This window comes from Macaca fascicularis, chromosome 3 (genome assembly GCF_037993035.2).
Source record: "Macaca fascicularis isolate 582-1 chromosome 3, T2T-MFA8v1.1".
In the NCBI taxonomy this organism is placed as follows: domain Eukaryota; kingdom Metazoa; phylum Chordata; class Mammalia; order Primates; family Cercopithecidae; genus Macaca; species Macaca fascicularis.
Window position 1 is genome coordinate 3,083,661 of NC_088377.1, and position 19,310 is coordinate 3,102,970.

General features: G+C 52.3%; 1 protein-coding gene and 1 non-coding gene across 9 annotated transcripts in view; one reads left to right on the forward strand and one right to left on the reverse strand.

Annotated features, from left to right (window-relative positions):
• Positions 1–3,054: 3,054 nt before the first annotated feature.
• LOC123572555 (U6 spliceosomal RNA) lies at positions 3,055–3,157 on the forward strand. The gene has a single exon (XR_006697127.1). It is a non-coding gene; the product is annotated as a U6 spliceosomal RNA (small nuclear RNA).
• A 9,217-nt stretch (positions 3,158–12,374) lies between these two features.
• AGPAT3 (1-acylglycerol-3-phosphate O-acyltransferase 3) overlaps positions 12,375–19,310 on the reverse strand; it is a 122,348-nt gene continuing 115,412 nt past the window's right edge. For all 8 annotated transcript variants that reach the window (XM_045389363.3, XM_074033934.1, XM_015446802.4 and 5 more), the window contains 2 exons: positions 18,327–18,525; positions 12,375–17,224 (listed from right to left, as the gene is read on the reverse strand). In XM_045389363.3, the coding sequence (XP_045245298.1) occupies positions 17,136–17,224; positions 18,327–18,525 (288 nt within the window). In that variant the 3' untranslated portion in view covers positions 12,375–17,135. The remainder of the gene's footprint in view (positions 17,225–18,326; positions 18,526–19,310) is intronic.

Consider the following 19,310-nt stretch of genomic DNA (forward strand, 5'->3'; position numbering starts at 1 on the left):
CCATCTCAGCTCACTGCAACCTCCGCCTCCCAGGTTCAAAGGAACACAGGTAATTCTCCAGTATCAGAGTCCAATCATAAAGAAATATTTGAAGTGCTGGAAAAAGAATTCAAAATAATAAGCTTAAGGAAACTCTGCAAGACACAAGAGAATACACATAGGCAATTCAATAAAATATGGAAAATAGTTCATGCTCTGAATGAGAAATGCAATGAAGATATAGATATCACAAAAAGAACCAAACAGAAATCTTACAGCTGAAGAATTCAATGAATGATATTTGAAAAGCAATTGAGAGCTCTGACAATAGGCTAGAACAAGCAAAAGAAAGAATTTCTGACCTTGAAGATAGATCATTTGAAATAACACAGGCAGATAAAAAAAAAAACAAAATAAACCCTACGGAGTTTATGGGACACCATTAAATGAACAAATATTTGCATTATGGGCATTCTAAAAGGTGAAGAGAAGGGAAACTATTTAGAAAACATATTTAATGAAATAAAGTTGAAAACTCCCCAAGTCTTGGGAGAGAGATGGACATTCAGGTCCAAGAAGCTGGAAAAAAAAAAAAAAATCCCAAATAGATTAAACTAAAACACCTTCTTTCTGAGACACATTACAGTGAGAGTATCAAAAGTCAAAAACAAAGAATTATAAGAGCAGCAAGAGAAAAGCAGCAAGTCACATATAAGGGGACTCCCCCTTAAACTAACAACACATTTCTTAGCAGAAAGCTTACAGGCCAGGAAAGAATGGGATGATATGCTCAAAGTACTAAAAGAAAAAAAAAAAAAACTGTCAGCTAAGAAAATATACTCAGCAAAATAATTCTTCAGAAATGAAGGAGAAATCAACTATTTCACAGACAAGCACAAACTAAGAAAATTCATCACCACTAGACCAGCCTTACAAGAAATGCTCCAGATCTTACATATCTGGAAGTGAAAAAAATGACAACTGTTGGGAAAACATGAAACTATTAAAGTCACTGGTAGAAAGGATAAAGAAAAAGGAGTAGAAACTTATCTCTACAGAAAACCAGCCAATCACAAAGATAAACAAAAAGAGAGGAAGTAAAGAATAAAGGATATAGAAAATAATCCAAAAACATCAAAAACATGATAGGAGTAAATCCTTACCTATCAATAACAACCCTAAATGTAAATGGATTAAATTCCCCCATTTGAAAGATATAGACTGGCTGAATATATTTACTCATTTATTCATTCATTCATTCCTTCATTCATTCAAGATAGGATCTCACTCTTTCACCCAGGCTGGAGTGCAATGGCATGATCACAGCTCACTGCACCCTCAACCTCCCAGGCCCAAGTGATGCTCCCTCCTCAGCCTCCCAATTAGCTGTGATCACAGGCATGCACCACCACACCTAGCTAATTTCTTAAGTGTTTTTGTAGAGATGGGGGTCTCCCTATGTTGTCCAGGCTGGTCTTGAACTCCTGAGCTCAAGCAATCATCCCTCCTCAGCCCCCCAAAGTGCTGGAATTATAGGCATGAACCACTGCACCTGGCATGAATGGATCTTTAAAAAGACCCAACTATACACTGCCTACAAGAAACTCACCTCGCATGTAAAGAAACACAGAGGCTAAAAGTGAAGGGATGGAAAAAGTATTCCACAAAAACGGAAACCAAAAGTGAGCAGGAGTAACGGTACTTATATTAGACAAAACAGACTTCAAGTAAAAAGCTGTAAAAAGAGACAAAGACTCTGTATAATAATAAGGGGGTTAATTTGGCAAGGGAATATAACACTTATATATGCACCCAACACCAGGGTACCCAGATATATAAAGCAAATATTATTATTATTATTTTTTTTTTTTTGAGACGGAGTCTCGCTCTGTCGCCCAGACTGGAGTGCAGTGGCCGGATCTCAGCTCACTGCAAGCTCCGCCTCCCGGGTTCACGCCATTCTCCTGCCTCAGCCTCCCGAGTAGCTGGGACTACAGGCGCCAGCCACCTCGCCCGGCTAGTTTTTTGTGTTTTTTAATAGAGACGGGGTTTCACCGTGTTAGCCAGGATGGTCTCGATCTCCTGACCTCGTGATCCGCCCGTCTCAGCCTCCCAAAGTGCTGGGATTACAGGCTTGAGCCACCGCGCCCGGCCAAAGCAAATATTATTAATAGATCTAAAGGGAGAGATAGACCCCAATAGAATAATAGTTGGACTTTAACACCCCTCTTTCAGCATTAAAAAGATCATCTAGACAGAAGATTAACAAAGAAACACTGGAATGAAACTACACCATAGACGAAATGGACCTGACAGACCTTTACAGAACATTTCACTCAACAGCTGAAAAATACATTCTTTTCATCAGCACATGGAACATTCTCCAGGATTGACAATATGTTAAGACACAAAACATGTCTCTACAATGTTTTAAAAATCAAAATCATACCAGGTATCTTATCTGACCACAGTGCAACAAAACTAGAAAGTGATAACAAGAGGAACATTTGAAACTCTACAAATACATGGAAATTAAACAACATGCTCCTAAATGACCAGTGGATGAAGGAAGAGATTAAGAATGAAAATTTAAAATTCCATACTCACTTTGGCAACACAGATGCTGTTGCAGGCCGAAAGAGTGAGGGTCGTGATCAACTCAGTATACCACTGGAGGCTATGTGAGTAGACAGCAAACTGTTTTCATAAAAGCAGAATGTTGGCAAACTGGTAAACTGACAAACTGCTTCTGCCACCCCCAAGGAATACTGAGGGGAGTCACGATCCAGGCACAAGTGTTTCTTGTGATTATCTACAGGACACATCTGAAGCCAGTTAGTAATAATATGAACCTGTGATCAATTAAGCAGCTGGCCAATCGTTACTTCCTCCTCCCTGCTCATTCTACTCGATAACTAAGAAGGGCTGTGGAAGCTCGGGGGCTGCCCTTGCTCACCAGAAGCTGGGAGTGCTCATCTTCTTCCCCGGCCCCTTCCTTTCAAATAGTTACTTTTGTTTTAAGTTTTCATTTCTGCATGTTGGTCCCCTTCATTCAGTCCAGTCCCTTAGTAACTGTGGCAAACCGTGGCAATATACTAAAGTTGAAATGATACAGAGAAGATTAGCATGACCCCTGCACAAGGGTGATGTGCAAACTCATGAAGTGATCCATATTTTTAAAAATGAAAAAAGTTTTAAAAATGTTAAATTCCAGCCGGGCGCGGTGGCTCAAGCCTGTAATCCCAGCACTTTGGGAGGCCGAGACGGGCGGATCACGAGGTCAGGAGATCGAGACCATCCTGGCTAACACGGTGAAACCCCGTCTCTACTAAAAAAAGTACAAAAAAACTAGCCGGGCGAGGTGGCGAGCGCCTGTAGTCCCAGCTACTCGGGAGGCTGAGGCAGGAGAATGGCGTAAACTCGGTAGGCGGAGCTTGCAGTGAGCAGAGATCCGGCCACTGCACTCCAGCCTGGGTGACAGAGCGAGACTCCGTCTCAAAAAAAAATGTTAAATTCCTTGAAACAAATGAAAATAGAAACATAATGTGCCAAAACCTATGGGACACAGTAGAAGCATTAAGAGGTAAGTTAGGGCTGGGTGCAGTGGCTCACGCCTGTAATCCCAGCACTTTGGGAGGTCAAGGTGGGCGGATCACAAGGTCAGGAGATTGAGACCATCCTGGTTAACATAGTGTAAACCCCGTCTCTACTAAAATTACAAAAAATTACCCGGGCATGGTGGCGGGTGCCTGTAATCCCAGCTACTCAGGAGGCTGAGGCAGGAGAATGGCGTGAACCCAGGAGCCGGAGCTCGCAGTGAGCCGAGATTGCACCACTGCACTCTAGCCTGGGTGACAAAGGGAGACTCCGTCTCAAAAAAAAAAAAAAGAGGTAAGTTAACAAACGCCTACATCAAAAAACTGGAAACCTGCTGAGTGTGGTGGCTCACGCCTGTAATCCCAACATTTTAGAAGGCAGAGGCGAGTGGATCACTTGAGGTCAGGAGGGAGCACTTACAGGGTTCTGAGGATGGCACATGAGGATGGCACGCCCAGCTCACTGTCTCCACACCTTAACTTGGGCTGGGGGCTGCTCCTTGCTGCCCAGGGGTCTCTACCCACGTGAATCCTGTGGCCTACGTGACAATCCGCTTTTACCCCAGGCACTCACATTCCTTCCATCCATCAAAGTCAAGATCAAGTTCTGAGCTCAGCCGCAAAGCCCTGTGAACGAACAGCAGTCCCCAAAGCACCCAGCTGTCCCACACCAGGATCTGGTGCCACTGGGATGTGGCTCTCTGTGCTCCCGCCCTGGTTATTTCCACTTGACTCTGAACTAGCTGGACGGCTTGTGCGTGGTCAGTGTCGTGGGTCTGGTCCCCGGCTTCCTCATCGTGTAGCCTGTGGGCTGCTGTTGGGAGTTTCGAAGATCACTCACAGTTATGTACGTAGTCCTGGGACGCGGCAGTCAGAGAGCACCGTGTGGCTTTGTCTCTGTTCCTTTTTATTATTGTTGTTCTTCTTATTTTAAGACAGAGTCTCACTCCATTGTCTGGGCTGGGGTGCAGTGGCACATTTGTGGCTCACTGCAGCCTTGAACTCCTGGGCTCAAGCAATCCTCCCACTTCATCTTCCCGAGTAGCTGGGACTACAGGTATGCACAACCATGCCAGACTTTTTGTTTGTTTTTTTTTTTTGAGATGGAGTTTCGCTCTTGTTGCCCAGGCTGAAGTGCAGTGGTACAATCTCGGCTCACCGCAACCTCCGCCTCCCGGGTTGCAGCGATTCTTCTGCCTCAGCCTGCCGAGTAGCTGGAATTACAGGCATGTGCCACCATGCCCAGCTAATTTTGTATTTTTAGTAGAGACAGGGTTTCTCCATGTTGGTCAGGCTGGTCTTGAACTCCCAACCTCAGGTGATCCACCCGCCTCGGCCTCCCAAAGTGCTGGGATTACAGGCATGAGACACCACGCCCAGCCAATTTTTAAATTTTTATTTATTTATTTTTTAATTTTTTTTTTTGAGACGGGGTCTCGCTCTGTCGCCCAGGCTGGAGTGCAGTGGCTGGATCTCAGCTCACTGCAAGCTCCGCCTCCCAGGTTTACGCTATTCTCCCGCCTCAGCCTCCCAAGTAGCTGGGACTACCGGCGCCCGCCACCTCGCCTGGCTAGTTTTTTGTATTTTTTAGTACAGACGGAGTTTCACCATGTTAGCCAGGATGGTCTCGATCTCCTGACCTCGTGATCCGCCCATCTCGGCCTCCCAAAGTGCTGGGATTACAGGCTTGAGCCACCGTGCCCGACCTAATTTTTTTATTTTTATAGAGACAGGGTTTCACCATGTTGCCCAGGCTGGTCTTGAACTCCTGGCCTAAGGAGATCCTCCTGCCTCAGAAGTGCTGGGATTACAGGTGTGAGCCGCTGCGCCCGGTCCCTCTGCTCCTTTCTTAGTGGTTGCTGCAGAAAGGGAGGGACAAGCTCCCGTCCAAGGTCTCCTCGTGAACCGCTGCCCAGGCCTTCGTACCCCGGGCCCCCACTGCGGGCTTCCGGCCCAGGTACCCCGGAGACCCCCAGGGCAGGGCAGTGGCTTTTCCCCACACCCCAGGTTGTGCTTATGGCCCAGTGAGCTGTCGGATGGGAGCCCGGCTCCTTTCCCTCAGCCTCCTGGGGAGCTCTTAGTTTGCGTTTCATTTTCTGACGAGGCTGAGAAATGACTTCGGAGTCAGGATTTTCCCCCAGGTCTGACTCTGCAGCCTGCAGGTCCCATCTGCACGGGTGGGAGAGATGGAAGAGCCACCTCAGGGGGGTGTGGACGGGCCCACCCTGAAGAGGGAAAAGGCCTCGGACCAGAAGATGGAGTGAGATTGCTTCCTTCCCCCACTAAGGGCAAAGCCTCTGATGGATATTCCTTCCTGCTCCTTTCGTGTGCTGGTGGGCAGGGGAGGCGCCACGGCAAGGCTCTGTGGCCTGACAGGTGCTGGGCACACAGGACCAGAAACCGCTGGTCACCTCCCCACGCCCCACTTCCCACAGCCCCAGGGAGCCCAGCTGTCTTGGAGGGGATGGGAGGCCTGACTCTGCCAGCTGTGGCCGTTCTCTGAAGAAGGCGCTGCCTTTGACCTCAGACCAGTCTCCAGCGCCGGCTGGGTCTGGGAGGGGACATGCAGGAGGAACGACCCAGGCGGCTCACAGCAGGTTCCCTCCTTCTTCTCAGGAATCTCCTGGGGGGACCTTCAGGACGACCTATTTCTACATGATTGCGCCCTGAGGACAGAGTCCTCTCATGCCAAGGACAAGGGAAGGGTTATTTCGGGCAAGTTGCCCCAAATTCTAAGCAGAAACAGAGTTTAGGATAATAACAGTGAGTTTCTGTCACTGAGGGCAGGGAATGTGAAGGGCCACCCCCCAACCCCACCCCGGCTCGTGCTCACCGGGGTGCAGCTTCACTGTCAACAGAACTTAGAGGCGCCAGGAATCCACACCGCGGGGCCAGGAAGGCACGCTTCTTCTCTGTGCATGGTCACCGCTGAGACCCCATGCAAACCTACCCGGGAACACCTCAGGCTTCGTTCTCCGACCGGTCACTGCCCAGGCCTCCGCGGCCATCTGCTGACCTCGCGTCACTGTGGCCACTTCCGCTCCGGGAGCACTCCTCCCTTGCTCCGAGGATGCTGGAGATGTTCACGGGTGTCCTGGAGAAAGCGGCCAGTGGGGGCGAGGCAGGTACAGACCCCACACACTCAGAGGCAGGGCGTGGCAGGGCCGCTGGTGACACGGCAGGGACAATGAAGTCCAAAGGGGGTGGCATGCCCCAGAGAGATGGGCACCAGCATCGTCATGCCCGCCTCCCTGGCCCCCAGAGACCCCACGCCTCCCCTCCAGATCTTTCACTGGCAAAGGAGGGGTGCAGGCTGTCTCCACCCTTATTTTCTGGTTAGGAGCAGCAGAAAAGGGTTTGAGCAGGAGACATGGCGTAGACCGTTCACAGCTGCCCTGCTCTCTTCAGCCACCCAAGGCTGCATCCTGCGATTGCACAAGTTCTGCCGTGAAGCCACTGGAGGTGTCAGCCACCTCCCTGTTTGTTCTGGGGAGAGGGCAGATCCAATGGCTTTGGGCCAGCCTGAGGGGTCAGGTTTCTTACAAAGTCCTGGGCAGGTGGAACTGACCATGTAATCATAGCTGTGTGAGTTGGAATTTTGGGGGGCGGAAAGTGATGCATTTAAAAGCTGCTTGAGCCAGGCACGGTGACCACGCCTGTAATCCCAACAATTTGGGAGGCCAAGGCGGGTGGATCACCTGAGGGGTCAGGAGTTCGAGACCAGCCTGGCCAACATGGTGAAACTCTGTCTCTACTAAAAATAAAAAAACTACCTGGGCATGGTGGTGAGTGCCTGTAATCCTAGCTACTTGGGAGGCTGAGGCAGAAGAATCGCTTGAACCCAAGAGGTGGAGGTTGCAGGGAGCTGAGATCATGGCACTGCACTCCAGCCTGGGAGACAGAGTGAGACTCTGTCTCCAAAAAACAAACAAACAACTGCTTGAGGAGAAATTATGCTCTAGAATTCCTTCTGGTCCTGATGGGCGACTGAGAATCGCAGAGAAGCTGAAGGGAAGCCATGGGGACAGGTGTATAGCCCCTTCCCAGATACACTGTGGGCAAGGCCCACCCAGCTCTGCAGGCGCCCAGGACAGACAAGATGTGGGTCCTTCTAGATCCTCTGACCTCTAGCATAGGTCAGGGCTTCAAGTCCCTCCATGACAAGTGGCACATGGGAGCTGAACCCCACGCTCATGATGTCTGTCCCCTGGATGTCCTTAGATCTTACAGGGGTTTTGCAAACAGGCTGGACATGCCTGTCTAGAGCCGACTCTCCCCTGCCCTATCTCCAATCCCAGTTTCAGATCATTTAGCATTTGCTTGTCTCCAAGGACCTCCCTTGCCGCTGCTCACACTCCCTGGCTCCAAGCGCCCGGGAAGCTCCACCAGCCCTCGCTCTGCACGCCACAAGCCGAGCCTGGCCAAGGCCTGTGGGCGTCCCAGGCATCCCGGGTGCAGAATCTACTGCCTGCTGCGTGGGCAGGGGAGCACAAGCTGGCACAGCCCTGGGGCTTGCTCCCCTGGCACAGAGCAGCTCGTCTGCTTACGCACCCTGCCCTGCATGACAATCCTTCCGGAAGGCAGCTCAAGGTCTTTGTGGGCCCCACACATGGCTGGGTCCCGGGTCCCTCCCACCACACGCGGACTCTCCCAGGGAGAGCTCTGCAGCTGCCATGTTCCCAGCCTCCTGCCTCTCCGGCCAGCTCTGAACACCTTGGACTTGTCCGCCTTTGCTCATCTGCTTTTCTGGCAGCACAGTCCCATCCCACTTCCTGGAGACACGTGCTGCTCCTGTGGGTCGAATGACCTCCCACTGGTCTGAGGAGCTGCAGCCAGAGGCTTTGGGTGTGTTGCTCTGGTGGGCACAGTCCTGCCGAGGTCAGTCAGGAGCCCACCCTCCTTGTGTGCCCTGACGGAGGGGGATGACGTCGGTTCACATGCCCTGTGCTATCAACTGCACAAAAGCAGCATTATCACAGCAGTGTGGATGGACACGGGGGCGGCGTACGCACCTCAGAGGTGCTAAGGGATGAACTGCACCGCACCCGCAAGGGAGGCCCAGTCCAGCAAGAACGGGTGTTTTTGTGTTTTTTTGAGAGAGAATTTCACTGTGTTGCCCAGGCTGGAGTGCAGTGGCACAATCATGGCTCACTGCAGCCTCAGCCTTCTGAGCTCAAGTGATCCTGCCATCTCAGCCTCTCAAGTAGATGGGACTACAGGTGCACGCCACCACACCTGGCTGATTTTTTGTTTTTGAGACAGGATCTTGCTCTGTCACCCAGGTTGAAGTGCAGTGGCACAATCTTGGCTCACTGCAAATTCCGCCCGCTGGGTTCAAGTAATCCTCCTACCTCAGTCTCCCAAGTAGCTGGGACCATAGGCGTGCACCATTATGCCCGGCTATTTTATATATATATAATATTTAATTTTTATTTATTTATTTTTGAGATGGTGTATCATTCTGAGGTCCAGGCTGGAGTGCAGTAGCACAATCTCAACTCACTGCAACCTCCACCTCCCAGGTTCAAGTGATTCTCCTGCCTCAGCCTCCCAAAGTAGCTGGAATTACAGGCTCCCGCCACCATGCCTGGCTAATTTTTGTACTTTGAGTAGAGATAGGGGGTCTCACCATGTTGCCCGAGTTGGTCTCGAACTCCTGAGCTCAAGTGATCCTCCCACCTCCGCCTCCCAAACTGCTGGGATTACAGGTGTGAGCCACTGTGCCCTACCAAAATATATATATATTTTTAATTGGCCGGGCACCATGGCTCATGCCTGTAATCCCAGCACTTTGCGAGGCCGAGGCGGGCAGATCACGAGGTCAGGAGATCGAGACCATCCTGGCTAACACGGTGAAACCCCGTCTCTACTAAAAATACAAAAAATTAGCCGGGCATGGTGGCGGGCACCTGTAGTCCCAGCTGCTCAGGAGGCTGAGGCGGGAGAATGGTGGGAACCCGGGAGGTGGAGCTTGCAGTGAGCCGAGATCGCGCCACTGCACTCCAGCCTGGGTGACAGAGTGAGACCCTGTCTCAAAAAAAAAAAAAAAAAAAAAAATTTTGAACTCCTAGGTTCAAGTGATCCTCCTGCCTTGGCCTCCCAAAGTGCTGGGATTACAGTTGTGAACCACCACGCCCAGACGCAAAGGGTTTAAGAAGTGACAGGAAAAGATGAATCTTGGGGAGGAGGAGCCCCTGGGGGCTCATGAAAGGTTCCAAGGGGAGAGGAAGCAAAGGCTACTGCCACAGCCCCTCCCTTCCAGGCTGGCACAGGCAGGGCTCAAGACAGACACAGGCCAGGGATGCCCCTGGGTCTGCCAGGACAGCAGCCACTTGCTCAGCACCTGTCACGGCCTAAGCTCAGGATGTACGCTGATCGTCCCGATGACCGTCCCCATCTTACAGGCGAGAACACGGAAGGGCATGGAGGCTAAGAACCTTCTTGGCCTGGGCCACACAGGTCCTAAGGAGTGAGTTTTGGGTTTTCATCTAGAGGCCTCCAGGCCCCCAAATCCAAGCCTCCCCCGTAACACACTGTCCCACGGAAACACACTTCTCCCCATCTGTGATCAACAGAATGCGCCGATTGAGACGGTAGAGGCATGCTGGGATCTAGCTGGGTTTAAGCAGAGGCTGCGCCAGCAGCTGTGAAGTGAGCTCTCACATGTGATGGGCGTTTGGACGGCACGACCTTGCTGGCATTACCCATCCCTGGATCCTAAGACTTCGGCGTGGCTCCACCTGGCAAGTGCTGGGAGGCTGGGACCGACTGCAGAGCAGCAGCTGAAGCCACCCGGAGCCCTCCGTGGCCTTGTCCTCTGGTGCCTTCCCCTGTGACTGGGCTTGTCCCTCCCCCAGGGGTTCAGCGGCAGGGCAAGCACCTGCTGGTGTACCTGCACGTGTATGTCTATGTGTGCATGTGTGTGTGCACGTGCACCCTCAGAGGCCGCCTGGCCACATGTGGGATGGTCGAGGCTCACGTCCAGAGTACCTGCGGTTGGACTTGTTCCTGCCCAGCCCAGGTGCAGGCCGCCTGCAGCGGAAGAGCTCACGTCCAACAGCAAAGCAAAGCTCGGGCCACGTTGCCAACTTGCTAAGACTTCACAGGACTGTTTGATTTCTTCATCAGGTTCCTCAGCCCTGGGGGCACTTTCTTCCAGAGGGGTTTTCTCTCCATGAACCCTGCTGCTGTGTGAGCCACCTGGACGATTCCGGGTTCTCAGGCATCATGCTCAGAAGAGTCATGAAGAGGGCCGGTGCGGGGGCTCACACTTGTAATCCCAGCACTTGGGGAGGCCGAGGCAGGTGGATCATCTGAGGTCGGGAGTTCAAGGCCAGCCTGACCAACATGGAGAAACCTTGTCTCTACTAAAAATACATAATTAGCCGGGCCTGGTGGTGGTGGGCGCCTGTAATCCCAGCTACTTGGGAGGCTGAGGCAGCAGAATCGCTTGAACCTGGGAGGCGGAGGTTGTGGTGAGCCAAGATCGCACCATTGCACTCCACAGCCTGGGTGACAGAGTGAAACTCCATCTCAAAAACAAACAAACAAACAAGAAGAGACATGAAGAGGAGGGTTCCCCAAGCCCACTTCCTAATGCTTCCCCTTACTCTTCAGGTGTGCCCGTGTGTGTGCTGGGACGTGCACACGTGTGCATGTGTATGGCTATGAATGTCCCCACACACACAGTGTGTGCATGTGCATCTATACACACTCACATGTCCCAGAATGTCAGGTGGCAGGGTCTGACTCCTACGTACTGAGCTTCTGGGTGAAGCGGAGGTGGGATCTGGGCCAACAAAGGCAGGCAACGGGCCTCACGGTTAACCTTGGCCCCTCTCCTGGGTGAGCCGGATGCCTGTGATGCTCAGGGTGATGAAGTCCGCAGGGGTCTGCATGGCTGCCCCCCAATGCCCCTGAGCACTTGTGTTCAAATAGGCGAAGTGGGGTTCAGGCAAGTCAGTCCCTCTTGTTAGAGGGCCAGGCCTGACCTGCCCACGACATCCCCATACCAAGTGGCACCAGGCACTTCGCTTTCATCTCCCAAGAAAACAACAGAACGTCATGCCAAATTCTGTGTGCTCTGAATTCAGGATATATTTTTAAAAAATAAATGGCATCTGGACGCGGGACTTTGAGCCAGGCCTTCCCAGCTTCTCAGGAACTGGGCTAAGCACCAGCACGGACCGGTCACCCTCACCGACGCCATCGGGGAAGGAGGCAGCCCCGGAGAAGACAGCATGTCACCAAGGTTGCCAGGGCCATTCCCAGGAGCACGTGGACACCCAGACTCTTCAGCTTAGCTTATTTTTAGAAGACACGAAACGAGAACCTGGAATATCTTTTGGTCCTAACGAGAGTTTTTGTTTTGCTTTTTAATAAAGAAGAGAAAGAGGTTCCTTGGTTTTCTCCACAGACGAGTCTGTTTTTACAAAAAAAAAAAAAAAAAGGTTGTTTTGGATGTGTATATGCCACTTAGGAAAACCTTTTGTCCTTGATGGCTTTTAAAACCCTTTTTTGGACATCATCGGATCATTTCGCATGTGGACTGCCTGATTTTCCCCTGTGTTTTTGCTAGGTGACCTCTCTCCTTTTCAATTTTCCCTTCCAGAAAGCAACTCGTAGGGAATGGAGGGCCTTGAAAAGTGCCATCGGCAGGATGGCCTCCAAGGAAACAGAGCCCGTGGGAGTGGGCTGTGCAGGTGGGTGGCCCCATGGGACAGGAGTGCCTGGTGGCCCTGGTTTCCCCTTGGAGACATCTATGCAGACTGGAAACAAAGAAACAGAAGGAGGCACGGAGTCGCTTTCTCTTATATTGTGGTTTTTTATCCCTCTCTTTCACAGCAGCAAATTTAATAAACAGATGCCTGCAGCATTTCACCAGTACACAAGAGCTACTCGCGCTTGGGCAGGCGCACACCTGCCTGTGTACACAGGTCCTCGCACAGCACGGCAAACGCAGCCAGGCCTTCGGGACACAGGCCTTCGAAGAGTAAGTTAGCAGCCCTCACCCCAACAAGCTTCTAAAGACCAAAAATACCTCTATCCTCCACTACATAAAGCTTGTGAGTAGCAAAACTTGTAAAAATGAAGCGTACAAAAGGAAACATCCATATAATACATTTGCACCCTGTATACAATGGGTCCCTTTGAAACTGGCCAACAGTCAGCGATGGCAGATTTTCAATTATAGAAAAAGAAGCCAGTGGCTGTCATGTGCACTCAGGTCAATGGTTTGTGTGAGTTTTCCAGAGAGATTTTCATTTACAGTTACAGTACTTGCTGGCGATCTTGGTGATTAAGAAGCCAGTTGAATTTCCTGGCATTTAGGCAAGTAACATTTGATTGTCACAACGTACAATTCTGAGACAATAAATACAAGTAGATCAGATGCATTTCTTCATTGTATCAAGTAACTCCAGTTTAATTTAATACAATTTAGTGCATTTCAGTATCTCATTCACAGTTCGACTTCTGTCCAAATACTTGTGCAACAAAAAGTTAAGAAATGGAAAAGAACTCCAGGTGACATTGTCATTACACAGCTTCAGATTCTAAGACAACTCAATGATGTTTGAAAAGCGTACGCTGCTGTTGCCTAGGCCGACTGACACCAGTGTCTCTGGTAACTTCCTGGGCTCCCTGAAAGCGTTCCTGTCATTCTATTTCCCGAGCACTTTGTAAGAATGCCACCGTTATCCCTGAATTAACAAGCAGCGAGTGTTCATGATAAAACTTAACTCATGTGTCCACCCCACTCGAGCAGATCAGTGTGACATCTTTTACGCAAAAACTGTTTTTGCATCCTGGCCCCGAAAGGCAGGAATACGGAGCTGGATGTCTGCATCCCCCGGGTCGGCCCCACGGCAGGGGTATGGGGCAGAGCCAGGACGGAGTCAGGGGTGTGGCCGGCCCCATCCCCCCAGGCCCGAGAGGGCTTGCCTTTGGTTTGGGGACTAGTTCAGTAGAGAAAGGGGCAGGCACACGGCCGGGACGTGCTGTTTCCAGAAAGAAGGCAGGCAGGCGTTTCGGGCTGGCCGTTGGAACCCTGAGCCTAGGTGCAGTGCAGAAGGGCTAGAAGCACATCGCGCTGTGGGGCACTAGTGTTGTATGCCAGGGGCTACATGCAGTGAGCCTCAGGCCAGAGGCCTGCAGCGGGGGTCTACGCGTGGGGTTAACAAGTCAGGTGAAAATCTCCAGGGCTGGAGAGATTATACTCAGCTTGTTGTAGAAGTGTCTCAGAGAGAGACAAAGCATGCAGAAAGTTACTTATTCTTCACCCCAAATCTGACCCCAATCGGTAGTCACAACAGGCGTGGACAGCCCGGCAACGGCTACTGAATCGCACGTGAGTGCCACACACGGCTGGGTCCAACCACTGCTTTTCCTTGAGGTCAGTGTCAATGCTCAGCAATACCTTAACAGCGTGAGGGAAGATTCTCATGCCGTGGTGCACGAAAGGGAGTCAGGGGACAGACGAGGCAGAGAGACTCAAAATTGATCGACAGGACCTGTTTTTTTTTTTTTTTTTTTTTTTTAAATAAGTGCTGCTTACATTGTTGTTTTGTGTATTTAGTGATTTATTCAGCACTCATCTCTTCCACCGGACTCTGCGCTTCCTGAGGACAGGGACCTGAAAGCACCTCACATAGAGTGTGCGTCTGGCACGCTGTCACTGAGTACCGGACAACCAGTGTCTCACACGGGGGAAGATGATGAAGACAGCAATGGCATCCTTGGGAAGACGGGCAGGACACCCCCTGACACCTGGGCCTAAGCTGAGAGTCAGGCCAGCGGCATCCCCAGGAGACCACGGCCCGGGCTGGGAGCTTGGCCTGCCAGACGCCCATGGGTGGGCCTGGGTCCTCTCGGCTGGGAGCCTCCAGTGGGGAGCCTGGCTCCGGGTGGGCAACAGGAGCTACAGGCCAGCAACGCCCTTCCTGTCCTCAGCCTGGCTCGAGGACCAGGTGTGGAGGGCATCAGCGACGCCAGGCCCAGCAGCTGCCTCACCCCGACAGCGGCCAGCACGGACTGTGGGCTACAGAGTTGCTTCAGCCTGAACATTCAGCCTGAATTTGGACATAACATTAACTGAATTCAGCTCAGAAGTAGAGTGTAAAGGAAAAAGAAAAAAAAAATACTACTCTGGGATTTATGAATTTAATTTAAAAATGTAAAGGAGCTCTCCTCCCCTTTTCCTTCTGAAGTGGATGAAAAGCAAAATCCACCCTCCTCCAAAAAAAAAAAAAAAAAAAAAAAAAACCCCAAACATTCATGGTGTAGTTTTTATTGCTCTTAAAGGCTTGGTGTTGAGAAGCACAAGCTAAGCTGTGAGATGGGAAGGAAACCAGATGAGGTGTGACCCCTGGGCCTGGGCCTCCATCTCCACTCTAACCGAGGGGCTGCCCCGCTCCGCCACGACTCAGTGCAGAATTTATACATTATATATTACTTTCAAAGGGAGGGAACTTCTATGGGAAACAATAACTATTAATTAAATCATAAAAGATCTAAATTTGCATTTTCCAGGTCACATATGTGCATGGTCGTGCCCTTCAGCTTTCCTCCTTTAAGATTCTGCGGGTGTTAGTGAGTCAGTGAATGGCGTGGATCTAAACACACACGGAGACGGATGAGCAGTGTGCAGCGTGAGGAAGGTGCAGGAGAATCTCCGGGGTGCTCAGCCAGGGGAGTGCACGCCCTGCTCACAGCACAGCTGCCCGAGTGGGCAGGTGGATGGATGAGATTTCAGATGGAGGGAAGCACATTTCCAAAACAACAGTGTCTGCAAGCGTGTCTCGTCTGGTTTCCTTGGTCTCGTCTGGTTTCGTTGGTCTGCCCCTTCACCCCCGTGAGGAGCCGTGCTCTGAGCAGGTGTGCGCAGCTGGCATCCCACACACGCCCCGAGAGCACAGCCCCCACAGACCCGGGGCCCGGCAGTGCCTCTGTCATGCAGAACGCTGCCATCCCCATCCAATCTCCCCAGGACACTTAGGCCTGATGCCTAATTATGTTCTCGGTTTACTTTTCTTCATGCCTCTTTTCTCCATTTGTTTTCCCCTAGAAAACTCAACCTACCTCTGTTCAGAATGCTGGTTACAATATATCAGAGATAACACCCATTTTTTTTCTTCCCTTGCTAAAAAGATGAGGGGGGTGTGACTTAGAACAAGCAAGATGAAAGCCAAATGCAGGTGGGCTGATGGTACCAAAACCGAGTTGAGCTTTCTACCACTGCCACTGCTCCAGGGGCTCCACCCGGCCGCGCTGGGGGAGTGGACATGCTGTAGGGAGAAGCATCCCTCGCTTGGCGTGGGCCAGGGGCTCGCTGCGAGGCTGAGGGAGCCAGCATGTCCAGCCGAGCGCTGCCCTCGGCTCTGCCTGGACTCTCAGAGACGTCCAGGAGGCAGGGAGCTGGGCGCTCAGGGGTGGCCGGGCCACAGTGACACCAGCCAGGATGGGGGCAGGTCCTCCCCAAGGACACAGTGTGAGGCTGGGGGGTGGGGGCCCCACCTCTAGTTTCCAGCAGTAAGTTAAAAACTACCAAGAGATCAACCAGTAAAAATAAAATCTCTAGAAGCCAATGAGCTCAGTGTTAACAGTCTCCAACTACCTTTAAAAAACAGAGGGTTGACGGTGCCCTCGCTTCTTCTGAAGCACCCTAGAGTCCCACAGGCCGCCCCGTCCTCCCTCCTTGGCTCCTGATCTGTGGGATGGGCGGGCGCGCGGCAGCCCCGAGGGTCCTCCCTCCCCAGCACCCAGTGTGGAGGGACCAGGGTCTGACAGCCATGAGAGGGACAGAGGAGCTTTAGGTGCATGGAGAACTCTGCATTTCACTGAGTTCTCAGGGGTCCATCCACTTTAAAAACAGATGTACGTATTTACACACAGGGTCAAATAGGAGCTAGGGCAGACAGGGCTCTGGAAAGTAAGGTGGGGCGTTCGCCCTCAGCCAGCCCCAGGACAGGGCAGAGTGAGGGCTCCGACTTGGAGGAATCGACCTGATGTTCGTGCCGGTGTGCTTATCGCTACGGGCGCTCTCCACGGGGCCCCCACTGGGAGCCAAGGTGCTGAGCCAGGCGAGCTCCCCGGGGGACGGACCCGGCCGTCCGCTCCCAGGAGGACAGCAGAAATTCATTATGAGACAGTTTCTGGGGGGGCGGGAGGTGCAGAAGAGGTGAAGGGCCAGGTTAAGTTCCCAAAATAACTGATTAAAAAACAAAACATTTGATCTAAGTTTAAGGAGAGAAAGCAGCCAAAGGCTCCCTCTTGGAAGCGGAGTTCTGGAGAGAGGCGTCCGCGGGAGGCCTCTCCGCCGGGACCCACCTCCCACGGGCGCGCTCGGAGATGCGGGACCCTGCGCTGCGGGAGGCTGAAGACTCCATCTGGCAGGCCTTCTGAATTCTTTCCTCTTGGCTCAAGTTTTGTTAATATTAGTCACCAGTTAATAAGAAAAATAGTTTCTAACTGTCTTTTCCTCCACTCTGTGTGTTGCTCTGGTTTTAATTGAGTTAACTGGATACCACCGTCAGGCCACATGTGTTCAGTCACAGCCATTAATTATTCCTTTTTCTTAAACTCTTGGTTTCCGTAGCTGGAGCCTTTTTCTATCTCAGTTACTCCTATCAGTCTGCGAACTCCAAAGGAAGCTTTCGAGACAGGAGAGAGAGAGAAGAGGTGAGTCAGATGACTTTGCCTTTTTGCTGTAAAACATGTTACGGGGGCTTCCTTCCTCTGCCCCAGACCCTCTCCCTCTGCCCCACACCCAGTGGCGTCTGCTGTCAGAGAGTAGGTGTGGCCTGCGGGGAGAGAGCCCTCAGGCCATGGCCTGCTCAGGCAGGGGTGACGGGCACATCTTCTGACCGGCTGGGTCCGAGGCAGGTGGACACGTGGACCTCACCCTGCCTGCCCCTCTGGGTCTTTGGCTGGTGGGAGTAGAAGGGTTTCAGGGCATTCTAACAGCTCAGCCTCGCAAACCCAACAGGTGGCAGAAGCGGACGAGCAGGACCCTCAGATGTAACCATGTCACATCCTGTCCTCTGTGGGTGACCTCAAGTCATCATGTAGTCCCATGGGAGAGGCTGATGGCAGTCACTGCCTCTGGGGATCCCTCCCCGCAAGGCCCCTGGCAGGGGGCAAAGGCAGGAGCAGGGGAGGAGCTGACCCGGGGCCGGGCCTGGGGAGTCGGCTCACGGGGCGATGCACACGGACTGCGTCTCCCTGGACAGAGACCCCTCGATTACAGGGAGCGGGTGGGCTCCCGAGTTCACTCCGGAGACAGGCTGGGTGTGTGTTCGGCCCCAGGCTAGCCGACAGGTTGTGGTGGGTGCAGCATCGTGCTCGGGGTGGGCACGCAGTGGGGAAGTCGCTGGGGGTCAACGGGGAGGAGCTGAATGCTGATGTCCTGCTTAAACCTCCTGAATGGCCGTCCCAGCCTGACCCCCTAAGAGCCCAAAAGCAGACAGGGGGACTGGGGACCCTCTCGTCAGCATCCTCAAGGGCACCAGCCAGTGGGGCTGCAGTGGGGATGGTGCCAGGGTGGCGGCCGTTCGGCTCTCTGAGGCGACCCTCAGCTCGGTGCAAGAATTCAGGCTCTGAAGCCTGCAGGCTGTGGGGGATCCTGGGTCCAGGGTCCATAACAGCCAGGTCCCCGCCTCCCATGGCCACTGTGATGAGTCACCGGGTCCCGGACCCGTGGCCAATACTGTGAGGCCCGCCAGAGTGTGAGCCGTTAGCGACAGTGTCCATTACCTGCTCCCACAAACCCTAAGAACGTCAGGATGAGGAGAGGTGATCCGCTGGCAAAGACACCCAAGACGAAACTGAAGAGGGGAGACAGGAGAATGGTGGCCCAGGACAGGAAGTTCAGGAGGGTCCACGGCCTCCGGGCAGGCTTGAACTGCTCCCCTGGAAACATCCCCTTCTGATTGTACATCTCCTGGAGCGCGTCCTGGAAGAGCCAACAGAGAAAAAGGAGGCGTGAGGCTTCTTTACAAGCTATTATTTCAGTGCAGGAGAAAATTATTGGCAACGAAAAACGACTCCATCTAAAAAAAGCGCCACATCAATTAAGAGGACAAATCAGAAGCTGCAGGTGGGAGGCGAAGCTGGCTTTACATTTTTGGAGAATCTGATAACGTGCATCAAGAGCTCGCAAGTGTATCAACCCTTTGATTGAGGAAGTCTCCCAGGAGCATAGTCGGTCAAGAAAGCAACGTTGTGAATAGCAGGGGCTGCCTGCCCGGCACAGCCCAGGCCACCCACCACATCCCACACCTCGCATGAGGCAGAGTCCGTGGGGATGGCAAGTGTGGCCTGTGTGTCCTGCAGCCTGGACGCAAATCCCTGCATCCCGCAATCTCAGCTGCACGGCCCACAGAAAGTTCCTTAACCTCCCGTAACTCGGTTTCCTGGCCTGGCGAAGGAGGCTAATGAAGAGCTGGGAGGAGAGAGGAGCCTGGCCAGGGCCACCTGCAGAAGGTTCTGGCCCTGGTGGAAATCACCACGCCTGATAGAGCAGACACTGCAGCCACTGCCATGGGCGGGGCAGCCTGTGGGATTCTAGGATGCTTGGGAAGTAGGGAAGGGGACCATCGACCCTCTCTCTTTTTTCTTTTTTTTTGAGACGGAGTCTCACTCTGTTGCCCATGCTGGAGTGTAGTGGTGTGATCTCGGCTCCCTGCAACCTCTGCCTCCCAGGTTCAAGTGATTCTCCTGCCTCAGCCTCCTGAGTAG